Source organism: Hydra viridissima, unplaced genomic scaffold (assembly GCF_058129835.1).
Source record: "Hydra viridissima isolate aposymbiotic clone 2 unplaced genomic scaffold, HvirCarnegie_v1 scaffold_17, whole genome shotgun sequence".
NCBI classification, from domain to species: domain Eukaryota; kingdom Metazoa; phylum Cnidaria; class Hydrozoa; order Anthoathecata; family Hydridae; genus Hydra; species Hydra viridissima.
In genome coordinates, this window is record NW_028324316.1 from 2739851 (window position 1) to 2757745 (window position 17895).

At 29.7% G+C, this 17895-nt stretch overlaps 1 protein-coding gene across 2 annotated transcripts; it reads right to left on the reverse strand.

Annotated features, from left to right (window-relative positions):
* Nucleotides 1–173: 173 nt before the first annotated feature.
* On the reverse strand, nt 174–7476 carry LOC149877076 (serine/threonine-protein phosphatase 2A regulatory subunit B'' subunit gamma-like). 2 transcript variants are annotated; one of them, XM_090074674.1, is made up of 21 exons: nt 7241–7476; nt 6485–6618; nt 6282–6331; nt 5879–5933; nt 5582–5638; nt 4121–4176; nt 3963–4019; nt 3759–3799; nt 3441–3511; nt 3245–3289; nt 2776–2863; nt 2568–2623; nt 2318–2393; nt 2177–2237; nt 1982–2057; nt 1794–1850; nt 1555–1590; nt 1311–1355; nt 918–977; nt 497–564; nt 174–429 (listed from the first exon to the last, which is right to left on the reverse strand). In XM_090074674.1, the coding sequence occupies exons 1-21, from the start codon at nt 7293–7295 to the stop codon at nt 324–326; spliced, it is 1350 nt and encodes a 449-aa protein (XP_089930800.1). In that variant the 5' UTR covers nt 7296–7476; the 3' UTR covers nt 174–323. The 2 variants fall into 2 exon arrangements, 1 of the variants encoding a protein (XP_089930800.1); XR_016448395.1 differs by having other exon boundaries at nt 304–429; nt 1990–2057; nt 7241–7428.
* Nucleotides 7477–17895: the final 10419 nt, after the last annotated feature.

The window sequence follows — 17895 nt, forward strand, 5'->3', positions numbered from 1 at the left end:
CTCTGGGTAAATGAGCCCAAAGCTTTTTAACCCAAAGTAAAAACCACTTCCAAAATTTGAAAAAAGACTAATATTTTTTTTTGAAAGAGCGAATTTCATTTTATATAACATAATTATACATATGTATTTTTAACAATCTAAATATTTATAAATATTTAGTTTGAAAATATTTTCTACCAATACTTTGTAAAATAATTTAAAAAATTTTAACTGAAATAACATTTTAAAATAAATATATCCTATAAATTATGTCTAACAGAATTATTAATAAAAATCTGCTTTGATTCATAAAAAGGCCGTTACTAAGTGCAGCTGCAAATCGTTTAAATGATTTCATCCTTCTCTTCCATAACAAGCAACTCTCTGTTTTCATAGGTCAAGAAACCGTTTACATCGATCAAAATATTGACAACTGTGTCACCTTGAGAACTAATGATAAAATATATTCAGTAAAATAATTTAAACACAGGTCAAGGAAGTAAAAACAACAACTAACCTATTTATGAGGTCTTGGAGTGTTATTTTGATATCATCAACTGGCTTTACCATATCAAATATTTCATCCTAATAAAAAGACATTAATATTGAGATAATATATTATTACCAAACTTTCTTTTTGGGTCAAATTCAACTGAAGCATGCTTATTTCTTTCATTGGATTAAGGTAGAAGAAATCTTTTTATTTTGAATCATAAAAACAATTATAAACTTAAAACTTCTAAGACGGTCAAATAGTAGTAAATAAGCAATACCATTATAACTGACTACGACAATGGAAATTTAAAATTTCCATTTCCAGACAATCAGCTTTGATGGCAAAGCCCACAAAAGTTGGCCTTGACTTCAAAACTGTTATGTTAGTTTAAAATTTTTATTTGATATTTAGTTGTTTTTTTTAAACTAAAAAAATCACTAACCTTAAGATCATGCAGTGACACTTTCTCATGCCCATGCCTCTCCATTTCCTTCTGGATGGCCTGATGAAAATCAAGTATTAAATATATTAACAAGATGATCAAAAAATATACATTATAATTTCAATGCACACTTTCATAGGCATTTATAACCTACATAACCTTGATTTAGGCCATAAATTTGTATTTTTAAAGCTCTTATACTCAAATTAACTTAAGCATTTTATTTTTTTGTGCATTTTTATCAAAATGTAAATGCTTGAAATAATTTGGACCGTTTATAAAAAGTGAAAAACTTTAACTTGATGTGTTTAATATATTTACATTTTCATTTTCAATTTCTATACTTTATTTTCAATTGGTACTTATAAAAAAATGCAATAAAATTTAACTTACTCGAAAGAAATAGTTTATTGCAAAAGTGTTCAAGTAACCATTGTGCTAAAAAAAAAAAAAAAGCAATAAGACAATTAAAAAAAAACAAAAAACAGGAACTTAGTGAATAAAATATAACAAAATATAATAAGATATAACAAATATAACAAAGTATAATAAAAATAATATTATAAATATATCAAAATATAACAAAATATATCAAAATATAATGAAATATAATAAATCTTTGTCAAATATAACAAACCTGGACATCAAGGATCTTGAACAAATATTGCAAAGACTAGTTAAAAAAACAAAATATTATACTGACTGTTTGTATTTACTATAATTTTTATTATTTCATTTTATAAATTTAATAAACAAAGAAACAAGTAGATGGAAATTTTATTCTAAACTTTTTACATGCAGTTAGTAAGATATGAGATAATGATTTTTTAAAAGGGAAAAAAAAAAAAAGGAAAAATTTAATGACATTATAACAACCTGAGGTTCTTTTTTATTTTCCAATGCAAGAACAAAGTCCAAGTATGTTTTATAATCCTAAGAATAAAACAAAATTCCAAATCAGAACTTGACAAAAGAACAAAGTTTAAAGAAAATTATAATCAGAAGAAAAAACAAAAAAAGTTACAAGAAATAACTTTAAAAACTAAAAAAAAAATTGTTCATACCATCTCACCTTCATATGTCAGACACTCTTGAAACACTCTATCTAAGAATGCATTAGTAAGTGTACCAGTGCCATATCTATCAAATAAAAAAATTATGTTTGATTTTTCTAACACTGAAACTTGAGAAATTTTCAAATCAAACAATATTTAAAATTTCAATTTTAAAGTTTCAAATGAAAAAAAAAAAAAAAACACCTTTTGAGTTCTTCTTTGCTTAACATGCCATTATGATCATTATCAAGATTCAAGTATTGACCTATAATTTCTTAGACATTAACAGTTTGTTCATGTTAAATTTTTGAATTATATGTACTTACTAAAGCAAAAAAAACTAACCATACACCCTTAAAGCAGATGGAGCAGAAAACCAATTTGACTCCTGTTTGTCTTTAGATAAAACATCATCTCTGAGCTAAAGCAATATAAATTATATACAAGAAGCTCAAAGTTTTATTATGAAATTTTCAGTAAATCATATTTAGAGATTTTCAGTTAATTATATTAAGATTTCAGAATCATGTGTTTAATGCAGCAATTATTTGTAACTAAGTTAATCATCTCTTTCATAAGTAAAATAAAAATCAACCTCAAGTAGGTCATCTAGAAAACTGCACGATAAAACATCTTGAATCTTTATTTTACCTTCAATAATACAAAAAGAAAACTTTAACTACATGAGAAGAATAATTTTAACCAAACACAAGTAAAAATGAAAACTTTAATTAATGTAGAAAGGAAAGTTTAGCAAAACACAAGCAGAAAACAGTATAAATAAAAACAAACTAATAACTAACCTGTTCGCATAGGGTCAAGGAAAAAGAAGAATTTTCGAACAGCAGTACATACGTAGAAAGAATAGAAGTTCTTCTCCAACCCATCTAACTAAAAATACACCTTAAAGAACTGAAAGCCTTAACAAGATCATACTTTGGAGTTGTTTCATAAAAATGATCAGCTTGATAAATATCAGCAATCCCTAATCTTAACATTTTTAAATTCAAAATTATAAGTTATTTTCTTGATACACCAAATTGTTACTGATTTAATTACTCATGCACTAATTTTCATCATAGATATTGATGATCATTTTATGAAACCTGATTTCTTATACTGATAATTAAAACTGACAAATAACAGACAAAATTTTCATGAAACAGACCACATTACTCTTGAAATCGACTGATCTTAGCTGGTCACATCTATTTTTTTATTACAAGTTATTTCAGTTAGCTTACCTGAGGGAGAGTAGGAATCAGTTCTTACCTGAGGGAGAGTAGGGATCAGTTCTAGAATGTAATTTTCTAAATCCTAATTAAAACAAATGAACTAAAACTTTACAAATTAAAAAAAAATTTCAACAAAAAAAGTGAAAAAAATAAAACTGAAGAAGTTGAGAGAAAAAAAATACAATAACATTTCAAAATAAACAAAATCATTAAAAGTTTGAAAACAAACTTACAGATTCTCTTAAAAAACCTTGTCCAGCAACATCATACAGACTTAAACCAATACGGGTTTGATACAACCACACTTGATATATGAAAAAATTTAATTTAGTAACTTTTTTCCTAATTTTAAAGTTAAAACATTTCAATATTGCAATATTACCTTTCATATAATTATACTTTCATATCATTATAAATAAATAAGTTTTAAAATGTTAAATAAATCGTTTAAAAATCAGGTAACCATTTGACATTCAAAAATATAAAAAACTTACCTAAAAAAAAAAAAAAAAAACAAAAAAAAAAAAAAAAGAATTTTAGTTTTTAACTACCTTTCCTCATGACATAATTGAAAAACTGCATGATGGATATTCTAAAAAAAAAATAAAAGTAAAACCTTCGTAAACCGATAGTTAACAGTAGGAAATCCATTTATTGCCTTAAACTTAAGTAATAGGTGGTAAGAATAATGTTATCTGGTTGTGATATGAAAACTTGTTAACAGAAGGTAAAACATAAGGACACTTTTAAATTACCTTCCATATTGGTCTTTTTGAAACAGTTTTGCATATGTGACTGGTTTAAAGAACTGACTAAAAAAATGTTTGGCATGTTAAGAAATGATTGTTAACAACAAATTACAGAAAGGATTATTATAATGAAACATCAAAGAGACCATGAAATTGAAGCTTACCTACACTTAGGCCCAGCCTCTTCTTTAACTTTTAAAAAACCTTCGTAATTGATCATCTAAAAAAGAATTCATTTACCTCATGTCTGCAGTGCCAATTTTGATTGAATGACAACATTCATTGCAATTGTTATTCATTGAATCTACTAAATTTAAGGCTTGTGAAAATTATGTTTGGAAATTAAGAAAAAAAGAAAAATGGGTTTCTTGAGAGCAATATCTAATCTGGGAAAATGTGAAAAGCCCTCTAAAAATATTGAAAACATTAGAGGAAATAATTTAAACAGGATAACAAGTAGATGGCAGTGCATTTGTGCTATTGTTCTGATGTGACCAGCACAGCAATAACTACCACAAAAGCAAACAATTTTTGTTCACTTGTATATTAGTTATACTACAGATGCACTGGCATATACTTTCCAATTATCTGATAAACACAAGATTTTCTATCACTATTAGTAGGTTACTAAGGCATAAAAACTTTCAATGTCACTTTGTAAGATTGATTCTTTGAAATTCTGACTAATCAAATGATTAATGAGAAATTCAAATGATGAACTATGCTTTAACACCTCATTGTTATGGTTGTGACCTTAAAGATAATCTGTTAGTTACAACTACTAATTTGCCTGCTCCAATAGCAATTGATTGATTTAGTATTTGTGGGTTTAAGTTTGATTGTATCATGAGTCAATACAAATGCTGAAAAAGTGGATTTTCTTATGATAAAAAAGATTACAACTAAATTTAGGGTTAGAAAAAAATAATGAGATTTTGTATCTGTTTCTATTTGTATCCATTTGAACTAAGCATCTTATTAATTTGTTTTATAAAAAACCATAAAACAAATTAATAAAATGCTCAGTTCAAATGGATACAAATAGAAACTGTAACACACAAAAAAGTATTACATAACAAATCTGTTTTTTTTTGGCTGAATAAGGTAAATATTATATACAATACCCCCTCCAAATTTAAAACTTAAATTGCCCATAACATAAATTTTTAAGGAATAATATTTTAGTCTTTTTTAAATTATCTTTTAGTAGGCAGTATATTCCACTGTTTTTTGAAGCAATATGTTAAAATATCATGCAATGTGACCAAGATGCAACCAAGTTTGTCAACTTTTTTTTTTTTTAAGTTTTCCTCAAGGCTCCATTAAAATAATAAATTTGCATCCACCAAATTTTAAACATCCATTAAAAGAAAATATTTTTGAATATGGATAGTATCAGAGTTCTCTCTATAATATTTTAATGCAGAAAAAAAGACATTTTATATTTTCACTTAAGTAAGTATTACAACATAATAGATCTTATTTCTCCCTTTAAAATATAGTTTCATTTTTGGTAAACATGGCAGAATTATTTTAACTCTGAAACATTTTTATTAAACATTTTTTATAAACTCAGAAACATTTTCAATTAATTTACTTTTACAATTATAATTTTAAAAATTTACCTGCTCATCACCATTAGGTGGAAGTGCACTGTGTTTTTCTAAAAGATTCCAAAGTTCCTAAATATAAAAAAATCAAAGTCTTGGATATAAATGTCTGTCTTTTTTCAATAGTAATAATAATAATTAAAAGACATTTTTTCAATAACATAAGTCTTAAAAACAGAAAAAATTTTTATTTATAACTTTTCTAAAAATTGCTAAATAATAATCACCTCCCCAATACATAATAATAATATAAAACATCAAAGATAAGGAAAAAAAAGACAAGTTTAAATGAATTAAATTAAATTTTTATACATGTAGCTCATCATTATCAAGAAGCTCTTTACTCTTCCTTTGGAGAAACACAGCTCTAAAATAAAGCTGAAAAGTCACTAAATAAAATTTTTAAAACTTAAAGTACCTTTTTAATGAGACACTTTATATTAAACTTTAAAAACTTAGTACTATACTATTTCATGATTATGTATTGTGTTATTATATATTTAACAAAAAATAAATATTTCATTTCTACACCAATAAATCTGACTGGCTGGATTTTACAGAGAAAAATAATTCTTAACATATGTTCATGAAAATTTAAAAAGACATTCAAAGTTTATTGTTCTTTTCTTGCCATTTGACTTTCTCTAAAACTACATTAACTACATACAGTTAACTCTTTATAAATAGAGCATTGTTTAAAAAAATGTAAACAAACCTTGACTCTTCTCGTAACTTTTGTTGCAAAACATCATCATCTGTTGGTAACTTTAAAATTAAAAAAACTTTTTGTTGTTGTGGAACTTTATGTTTTTAAATTCAAAGTTATGAAGTTTTACTTTTTAAAAAAAAAATATCATTAAAAAAAAAAACAAAAAAAACAAAAACAAAAAAAAACTGCATAAAACAATTTTACAGCACCTTAAAATAAAACCTTGGAATTCCAGAAGATTTGTTTCCATCATTATTTGAGCACAATTTTAGTTTATATTCATTGTAATACATCAACATAAGTTCATTCTCATGTTTTTTTTGCTCATCAATTGAACTTTCTCCTGGGAACCAAATAAAATTAAGTTCATATTTGTAAGTCATTAAACTATTTAAAGGAGCTATGAAAATAAATAAACGTAGAAAAGCATTTTGAGTGTAAACAAAGTACACACACACACACACACACACACACACACACACACACACACACACACACACACACACACACACACACACACACACACACACACACACACACACACACCCACACATACACATGCTTTGTTTAACAAAATAATTACAGTTATTTAAACAAAATAATTACAATTATTTATGATTAGTATCCTTATTTTTGGCAATGCTTAAAAAAGCTACTATTTAAAATTTAATTAAAAGTTTATATTTAAAAATTTATATAGAAATATATTTAAAAAATTATATAGAAAAAAAAAAAAAAAAGAAAGTATTAAAAAACCAACCGAACTTTCAGAAAACAAGTTTTTTTTTACATTTTGTTAACTTTTCACTAGTTCACTAGAACATACTTTGCAAAATTTACATAAATTTGATAAATATTTTACCAGAATAGCTTCTTCTTCTATAGAAATTTAGTTTTTGAGATGGACTTATATTTTATCACTGACACAGAAGTTTGTGCATATACAGACACCATTAGAAAATTACCTTTCTGTAACTTAATTCTAACATTTCGTTCATGAAGAACTTTTTTCCAATCCATTTAGCATAGTGAATAAATATTTTCTAGAGTAACAAGAACCTGAATTTAAAAAACTCAGTATATTTTATATCACAACATGTTATTATATTTCGTTATTGGAGTTGTATACTTATTTCAATTTAATTAAAAGTTGATAAAGTAGTTGCGCATTTTCATCCGCGATTCGTGCTGTACCGTATTCATTGGTATTAACCATAAAAAGTAACCTGACAGAAAATAAATTAACATAAATATTAAAAAATTTTTAATATTTTTTTGAGACAGTTCACTTATGAATCGTATAGTACTTTTAAATATACAGAGAGCTTTTGATAAAAAAAACTTTTTTTCCAGCTAAATCAGTAATGTAATTAGCAGCATACGTGAGTCAGTGACGTAAAACGGTTATTGACTCACAAGTAGAAAAAGATTGATAAGGCCGAGAGAGTATGAAGGCTAAAGGGTGGGCCTTACCAGCCTCGTTATAGCAGTAGTAACCGTTGAACTAATAATCAGCTACATGAATATATAACTATTTGGTGACAATCTTGCTTAAGCTGTCTTATTTTTGTGTCAGGATCATTCAGTAACGATGTTGCTATAACCAGAACTCTCGGCCTTAAATGGCTCAGTTCAAAAATCTCGCAAGAACTGGTTGTAACAAAAGGGTGAGAGCCACTAGGTACATCTAGACACAATTGGATAAATTTTATCCCCTCGTAAGCGAGATAAAAAATAAAATATATAGTAAGTACAATCTAGGTTACCATTATCTTGTGCGTAATCAAAAGAATGTCAAAAAAGACGGTTTCGATTTCCAGGTTTTGAACATTTAGGACATCCATCCAAATGTTTACAGTTTTCTCAGTTTTTATAACTTTGCATTTAAATTTGACTGTTTTACTAGATATTCAAGAGCAGTGGAACGACATTTGACCGAATCTTGCTGTTAGTTTATCTATCATACGATCAATGAGATCATAATTGTTGTATAAAAGCTCTGATCTAAAGACTTCATTTCCCTTTTTTTATGGTTTAACGCTTCAGCGAACCGTATTTATTAATTATGTTTATTCCTTGCGTTTTTAACTTACTTAGTTGTCGTTATTGTAGTGGCTCTCAATGTCGTTATTGTAGTGACTATCAACGGCTATCATGATGCGTCACAAACTTCGATCGTTTAAACAACACGAGGGCGAACCAGTCGAAAACTTTATGTGCAACCTAAAGCAGTTTGCCAGAAAGTGTCCTACACAGTCTCTCACCGCCGATCAACATAGAAACCTATTGATATGTGATACTTTTATTGCAGGAATTTACTAACCAACTATTCGACAGCGACTACTAGAATCTACAGAAGATAATCTAGATGTACTTTATAAAACAGCACTTACTATGGAACTGGCAGCCGAAGATGCTCTCAATTTAACAACTACAACGGCTTCCACCGTACTACCAAATTTTGCAGCTACGAAAAATCAAGCAATTAACAAACCTTGTTTTTGGTGCGGTGGTTAGTTACACCCGAAAGCAAAATGCCCAGCACGAAACTCTACCTGTACAAACTGTCAAAGAAAAGGTCACTGGTCAACCGTCTGTCTGTCAAAAACAAAAAAAAAATTACGCTAAAACAGATGCAATTAACGAATTATGCACAGACGACGAGGATGAGAGTACACTACTATCTTCAGCCATAGCCGCAATGCTCACCAAGTAGATTAATTGACGTCACCATAAACAAAAATAAGGCTCAAGCATTATTGGATACCGGCTCAGACAAATCATTCATTACCTCCAAACTTCTTATGCAATAGAACCTTGTCTACGACACTCGGTGCACTTCACAGGTTTCACTGGCAGATCACTCCACTATAAAATTAAAAGGAAGTTTCCGAGGTTCATTACTAATATTTCGCGAAAAACTAAAAGCACAGTTTCTTGTCGTTGACAACTTGGTGGCGCCTGTAATTATTGGAATGGACGTTCTGTCACAACATTCTTCCGTAACTATCAGCTTTAAATGAAATAAAAAACCACTCAAATTTTGTCTTGCTACAAATAGCATGAAATCTAACACATTTGCATTAATACCTGGAGTAGATGTCAATAAAATTAAGCCTATCTCAACGAAATCACGACGGAGCAAAAGTATCCCATTTTTAACTGAAGAAATCAATCGCATGCTGAAACAAAATATTATTCAAGTAAACCGCAGGCCTTGGCGTGCTAAATGCTTTGTGGTATCTTCAGGGCACAAAAATCGCTTAGTACTCGATTATTCAAATACAATCAACTTACACACGCCATTAGATTCATACCCAACACCACGAATTGACAATATGTTACTTAAAATAGCAGCCAATAAAATTTTAAGTACTATTGACCTCAAATCCGCATACCATCACGTAAAAATACGACCAGAAGACTATAAACTAACTGCATTTGAAGCTAATGGTAGACCTTACGAGTTCAAAAGATTACCTTTTGGTTGCATTAATGCTGTGCCAATCTTTCAACGAGTAATGGAAGAATTTATCCAGACCAAAGAGCTGGAAAACACCTATGGTTACCTTGATGATTTGATTATTAGGGGAAAGATGACCATGAGCATGACATAAACCTAAAGAGGTTCCTAAACGCGGCTAAAGATGTCAATATAGAGATAAACATGGAAAAGAGTAATTTCAAAAAAACTCAAATAGAATTTTTAGGCCATGTTATTGAGAACGGTACCATAAAATCCGACCTTTAGAGATACGAAGCCTTAATGAATATGCCAGATCCACGAACTTTACGAGAACTAAATAGAATGATTGGATTTTTTGCATATTACGCCAAATGGATTCAAAATTGCACCGAACTAACTCTGCCACTTATTGAAGCAAAGAAAGATTTTTCATCCCGGGGCCAAACCACACATGCCAAAGTAGCAATCAAAACGCTTAAAAATAAACTAGTTGAAGCATGCCTGGCCTTCCCTGACTTTAAATTCCCGCTAACTATAGAAACAGACGCTTCCGACAAAGCCCTTGGAGGAACATTACAGCTAGGCAGGCCAGTGGCTTTCTTTTCAAGGACACTTACAAATGCTGAAAAGAAGCATGCAATTGTTGAGAAAGAAGCTGCAGCTATAGTGGAATGCTGCAGAAGATGGAAACATCTAATCAACTAACATTCGTTAACATCGTAAAGATCAATATCGCTTATTTTTAATAAACAGGGGTCAGCGAAAATCAAAAAAGATAAATTTACTCGCTGGCGCTTAGAACTGGTAGACGTCAACTATACAATCTCATATAGACCGGGCCACAAAATTACTGCTGCTGACGCCCTCTCCCGATGTTGTTCATTACAAAGTACCTCAAGAACATTACACTATATCCACTCCCAACTATGTCACCCGGGAGTTAAAAGAATGCTACATTATTGCAAAAGCCGAAACTTACCTCACTCAATCACAGAAATTAAGCAACTAACTAAGAACTGTACCACGTGCAACGAAATTAAACCACGTTTCTACAAGCCTCCAACGTTTATCCATGGACTTTTTTAGTCCCCTACAATCCACTACAGCAAATAAATGCATGCTCGTGGTAGTTGACAAATACTCACGATACCCATTTGCGTTTCCGTGTTACAATATAACTGCAGATACTGTTATACGTCATCTCCTCAGCCTGTTCTCATTATTTGGTTCACCATCTTCAATACACAAAGATTGGGGGACACAATTTGAAAGCGTAAAACTTCAAAAATTCCTTGAAAGAAATGGTGTCATTAAAACTAGAACTATTCCCTATCACCCACAAGGCAATGGGCAATGTGAAAGGACAAACGGTACTATATTAAAAGCAATTAGTCTAGCCCTAAAAACATTAAATCTGGGAAAATAAAAGTGGGAAGTAGTCTTACAAATGGCTCTATCTTCAGTAAGAGGACTACTTTGTACAGCCACCAATGAAACACCACATCAAATGATGATGAACTTCCATTGTTTATCCATTGTAGGTACCGTACAACCGGATTTTCTAGCTGAGCAGGACTCTGTAATCCTTTACAGACGACAAATCAGACAGAAGGGAGATCCACTCGTTGACAAAGTCCAGCTGATAGAAACAATATCTCCCTATTTTGCACGCGTCAGATTTCAAAGTGGTAAGATTGACACAGTATAGACCAGAGATCTTGCTCCACTTCAGGAGAACGACTCATCAGTAGAATCTAGTAGTTATGCAGAGCCGGTCCAACAACAATCCGGTGAATTATGTAAAGACCAAATATCTATTGACACTGATACCTACAATCAGGAAAATCAAGGGTGGCACGCATTAACCGAAACCAGTAAAATTGTATTAACCCCACATAATGATCTTAAGAATTCTTCGATGGATGGCACCACAAATATCAATGCACTAGAAATAGGCACACCCGACGTCATTTCCATTTCTTTATGGTTTAACGCTTCAGCGAACCGTATTTATTAATTATGCTTATTCCTTGCGTTTTTAACTTACTTAGTTGTCGTTATTGTAGTGACTTTATATATTTGATTAAAGCCTTATATTTAATATTGTATTATGTTGCAGGCTCAAAACAATAATAAAAAATATTTCTAAGACGCTTAACGTCAGTTAGTGCATAAATTCAGTTTACTTGTTCCGATCAATTTTCTATATCAACATTAAATTCAACGTCAATTATTTACTATATCAACATTAAATTCAGAAAATATCAACATTAAATTCAAAGTTGTCGATTTAAATCGACAACATTGAATTTAATGTTAATATTTCCATAGCAACGGTTGTTATGGAAACTCAGAAACCCTAGCAACCGTGTAATTTTAGTCAATATCAGTGTCAATCCTCAAAAAGACCTATTGAACGGCATTTTTACTCCATGAAATAAGCACTAATAATGTCATATTTTTGGAAATAAGAAAAATATTACCACATATTTAAAACATATAATAAGAAAATCAGCAAAATATATTTGATTAGTTCAGCAGAAAATGTAATCTTTGTAAACTATTGTTACACGACAACAAGTAAACTGAAACATGTTAAATGGTAATATTAGAAAGCGTCCAAATCAAGTAAATGTAAAGTTTCTAGATCTCACTTGTGCATTTTTATGTACATCTAAAATAACTTAATTAAGGGTAAGATGATGAAAGTAACTTGTACACCAGATCGTGTTTTTGATTATTTCTTCTGTTCTATTGTTTCTAAAAATTTTTAATCCTTACATTTAGTTTCTTAGACTTCTTTTGATTCTTCTCCAAGAGATAAGATCTTGTTCTTAATAATTTGTTCGCCATGGTGTAATATCTTGTTAAGTGTACTTGACATTGGCTTCTAACTGTTATAAGTTTTGTATAACTCGCAGTTTGGTGTGAATATTCTGCAAACTTAATTGAGTTTACTTTATTCCCACTTAATAAGATGGTGAGGATGGTTTTGCATTTCTTAATAAATTTTAAATTGACTTTTGTGAAATCAGCAGTTAGCTTATCATCAAAAAACTTGCGACCTGTTTTTCCATCATTTGTATTTCCACAGCTTTGTTTTGAAGTATCAATAAAAAGTCCTAACCTTTCTCTGAACTCTCTTTGAATTCTTTTTCATCTTGTAGCATTTTTTTCGATTGCGAATTATTTCTGATTGAAGTTATTGCTCCAATGCTAATATCATAGGCAATGTGCAAAATATGTTCCATGATCCTGATTCTCGCGTGAAATGGAGAAATACCAAATTTTAGGGCTTCTTCATTGATTTCTGTCTCAAAATCTGTATCAAAATCACTCAAGTGTGAAGCAGTAACTTTACATTTTTATTTTACCGCATGTACCTTATTTTCATATTGATATTATAATATTTTTTAACAAATGATATTTTCTACTGATTAACATCATATTATTGGTATGTTATCTTCAGTATTTTGGTACATTTGACTTGTTATAGTTTTCACATCTTTGCCACAAGTGTTCCTAATTGGGAAATGGAGAAAAAAATGTGAAAAACCACGAAGTATGACAATGTTATTTAATGGTCCCAAATCATCGAACTGTAACGAGAAAATTAATTTCATTTCAGAATGAAATTAATTTTCTGAATTGAAATCTTCCACATTTTTCACGAACATATGATTTTGCGTAATTCTCTATAAACATTATTACGACAAAACTTTAGTTGCTCCTGTAATAGTCTAAGTTACCTAAAAAGTCAACTCAGCAGCAATTGCAGCATATTTTTTATTAATATATTAACACAAAACATAATTATTTAAACACACACATACAATTTTTTTAACATATTTTATCAACTCCTGCGCACAAATCGCATGATTCGCAATTTAAGCATTAAATCATCTTTTCCTCCCGATCTTCTTCACAATTAAAACAAAGCCAATCCCGTTTCTTTTATTGGACGCATTATTTATGTTTTCTTTATTCTGCGTTGATATTATTTTTATGAACGGCGTAGTGCGCCCACAAAATGCCTTTGTTTGATTTATAATTGGAATGTGAGATAAAACATTTAATAGCTGCTTGGTTTATAGACACGTCCGCTCGTTCATCATAGATTTCTTGACTTTCTTGTGTAATCACTGCAGGAATCTTTTGTTAATTATCGATGCTTAACGTAAGAGTGTGTAAAGAGTCTAAATCATCATCAAGCTAAAGCCTGCTGCCTGGTCAAAACCCGGTAGATTTAAAACCGTTCAAAGCAAAATCCACTCGAGCTAATTTTGAGTATGCAATTCCAAACAGTTGTGACACAGTAGTTTGTTTATTTGTGTTCTAAACCAAGATGATTTAAAAAAAGATCTTTCCAAAGGTTGGAGGGGGTAGGATATATGGGAGCATGAAAAGATTACATTAAAATACCATACTCGCAAGCTCGCTCTATAGCTTTAATAAATTTTTGTTTGGTAAGTATATCCATCCCAAAAAGTGTTAGTGCTCATTTCTTTAATTGTTCATCCAACAACTTTAAATATTATCAGAGGAGGTGTAAACTCTCTTGTGATTGTCTAACTTCTTTTACCACTTGTAAGTGGCCTAAATATATTTGCCTTTCCAAGCAATTTTTTTGGATGTTTTGTGATCAACGGACAAACTTATTTTGCCAACATTAAAAATCTTATTAGCAATGAAATTTTATTCATCTTATATGGATTCATATTTATCAAAAAATCCATAAACACATTCTTTACTGAATACCCAGAGCCTCGCCATTGATGTTGCCTCTGGAGTTCTCAAAGATGAACAAGAATTATCTTTTATGAATTTATAGTACCAATTTTTCCCTGCAATTTCTTTTTTCTATTGAAAATGATGTTTTTAAATTTTTCTGCCAATTGATAAGCAAGTCTTCATAGCTCAGTTACCCAAAAAAGTTTGATTTTAAATTGAGAACATCTTCAACCAGCTCCTTCCATAGGTTCAGTGATAATCTTAGGCCTTCTAAGTTTGATATTCTTATTTCACTCTTTAAAATGAAAAATTTTCTTAAAAAGTTAAGTCGTTTATAAATTTTATTAAATCTAATAATTCCTTTATTTTTGCGGAACCGATTTTATTTTTGCGGATTCAGAATAAGGAATGGTTTTGAAATAAGATTTTTCTATTTATTTCTAATATTCAAATATATAATGAAATGGAATAATTTGCATGTTAAGAAATAAAAAAAAAGATATCAAATCACACTGAAAGTTTATCATTTTCCAAATTTATTTCCTGGCCACACCAGGATTTTGTATTTACTGGAAGTGATTTTGCATTCAAATACCTCTCAATTTCAGCTGAAATGGCTTTCTTGGTGCTTGTTTCATCTCCAGGATTAATGTAAACTGCACCAAACACTTTTTTTCCTCAGTTGTTCTGTGAAATCAAAGTTGTCATCATCCTCATTTCAACATCGAAGGGGAAGGAGTGCTTTGGCTAGCCAAATTTTTTTTTCTGACAGTTCTTACATAGCTTTCTTTACTTCAGTTTTGACTACTTCAAATCTTTCCCCCTCATCAACAAAGGATATGCCCTTGCTGTTAGGGTTTAAAAAATGAGCAATGGATAATTCAATATTCCTCAGTTTCTCTTCGAATCTTTTGTTTAGATCTTCATTGAAGTAGTGAGCAAACTCTGATGATGTCTCGGTTTTCGGCATTGATCATTTCCCTTGAAAATCTTCCTCTGATGTTGTATAAGCAACTAATAACAGAAAACATTCTTTTCACTGATGCATTTCTCGGAGAACTCTGAGAAGCATTTCAGAAGCCGGATGACACATTGAATAGATTCCGCTTCATCTTCTGTTGGTAAAAGATCTCTCAACTTACAATCTCCAGAAACAGTGAGATTCGGCTTCTTTAAAGAATGCACTGCCAGAAGAAGATCCACCACAGACTCCATTTGCGGTCAAATGGTCTGTAGTGGATCTTCTTCTGGCAGTGCATACGTACCAACGGTTTGGTAACTCATAAAGTGGTATGTATACTGGGCGAAAACATTACCAAACCGGGCGAAACGTTGCTATGTATCTTAAGCTAGGAAGTTAACTTGTTAATTGCTCTATGTATTTTATCATGAAGACAAAAGTAATATTCAAAAATATTTACCTTGCATAAACTCCATTGTCACTTGAGCCTACAACACGTACAACATACGCATACAACATACACGTTTTACATGCGGAAATAGAGACATATTATAAATATGATAATGAGTGGCAAATAAAATTTTTCAGTAAAGTTAAGTTAGTTGTGCAACGTAACTTTTTTCAAGTATTGTTGTTAAGTTTTTTTTGTCAAAAATTTAATTTTATAAAATTTTAATTAAAAAAAAAAAAATTAAATCTTTGTTGGTTCTTTCATTTTACAATAGCAAAGTTCGATAAAATTAAAAATGAGTTGCACAAGTTTTATCAAAGTAGTTTTCATTTTTCTAAAAAGAAAATTTGTGGCCATTTTGTAGCAATGGATTACAATAAAAGATTTGTATTTTGTTGAATTCTAAGACAAAAATGATAATCTTCAGTGGAAACCTAGAAGCGGTAGACTGTAAGCGTCTGCGTCTCGTTATTTTTTTTATTCGAGACGAGACGATCCTATAAGCTTTGTCCCGATTAGCGATAAATATTGAGACAATTTTCAATTTTCACTCGAAATCCGGGAAGATACCGAGACGAGACGAGATATCCCGGACAAAATAGGAGCTTTACAGTTTCCCGAAATTTACATCTTTTTAACGGATAAAACGAGACATAACGAGACATACTAGTTAATCCTAAATGTGAAATTTAAATAATGAATTTCTGGCACAATTACCATTATTTATTTCAGCTGCTATTATTAATATTGTTATACCATCTATATAAATACAGCTTTATAAAAATTAATGGTAGCAAAATTAGGGGGGAAAAAATATTTTTGGATAGTATTTAACTCTTTCCACTTAAATATATTGGAAGAAGGGGATAAATATGTGTCCAAGGGCTAAGTTTCTGATCATTTAATATTGTTTACCGCTGAGGTCAGTATTCACTTCTAATGCAAGAGTTTGTTTTACACTCATATTTAAGGGAAAGGTTTTATCCAAAGTTTCTTTAACTTTTTTGATCAATAAAACATTTGACTTTTTTTAAAAAGTGTAATTCTTGCAGAGACTAACAATAGAGCATGATGTTCAATACCTAGTTCTTTTATTTTTTCTCTTTTCCTTTGCTCTCTAAGGACCACCCATTGTTTATGGGGTTTTCCAGAACAAAAATGGCTACTTTTATTGGTCATAAGATTTTCTTGAAGCTATTGGTCTTCTTTTTCTATAAAAGAATCATAACTTCTACCACATTGTTTTAGTTTTTTTCTTCAGTTTTGAAATAAATTTATTTAAAGTAGTCTTTACTTATGTTCTCTTTGCTAATTTCTTCAGTTTTATTTGATTTCGTTAAGTAAATCCTTCAAAAATCGTAATTTATCCACTCCTAATTCACATATATTCGGGAAAAGATCTAATCTTTTTGTTGTTGTTGTTTTTAAAATCATTAATATATATCAAAAACATTTTTGAGTACTTTATATCATTTTTCACTTTACACTGTTTAACATTTTATGTTATAACTTCTTTGACAATTATCACATTACGTTCCCTATGTTTAAGTAAATAACGTTACTTGTATATTACAGGAAATACTGAAGTTGTTAAGTAACGATATTTCAAATATCAAGTACTTCTTAAATAGTAAATCATTATTCAAATAAAAACGTTTTAACAAATTTCTAAGTAGCATATGATGAAAAAAATATGTTTCTTGAAAATATATTTGATATGTTGAAACAAGTTATACAAGAAAAAAATCTCAAATTCAAGAAATACAAATGTCAATGAGTCAATAAAAACCTTGTATTCCGCCATTTTCATTTATTTTAACATAATAAACGACTTTTAAAAAATGGCGGAAGACAAGGTTTTTATGGGTTCATTGACATTTGTATTTCTTCAAAAAATATATAAAGTTAAAAGACTATCTTAAAAGTAAATAAGACTTTAATTTAGATTAAAAGTTCTCTAGTTTTACTAAATAAAAATCTCTCATTTTTTAGATTTCTTTGAAAATAATAT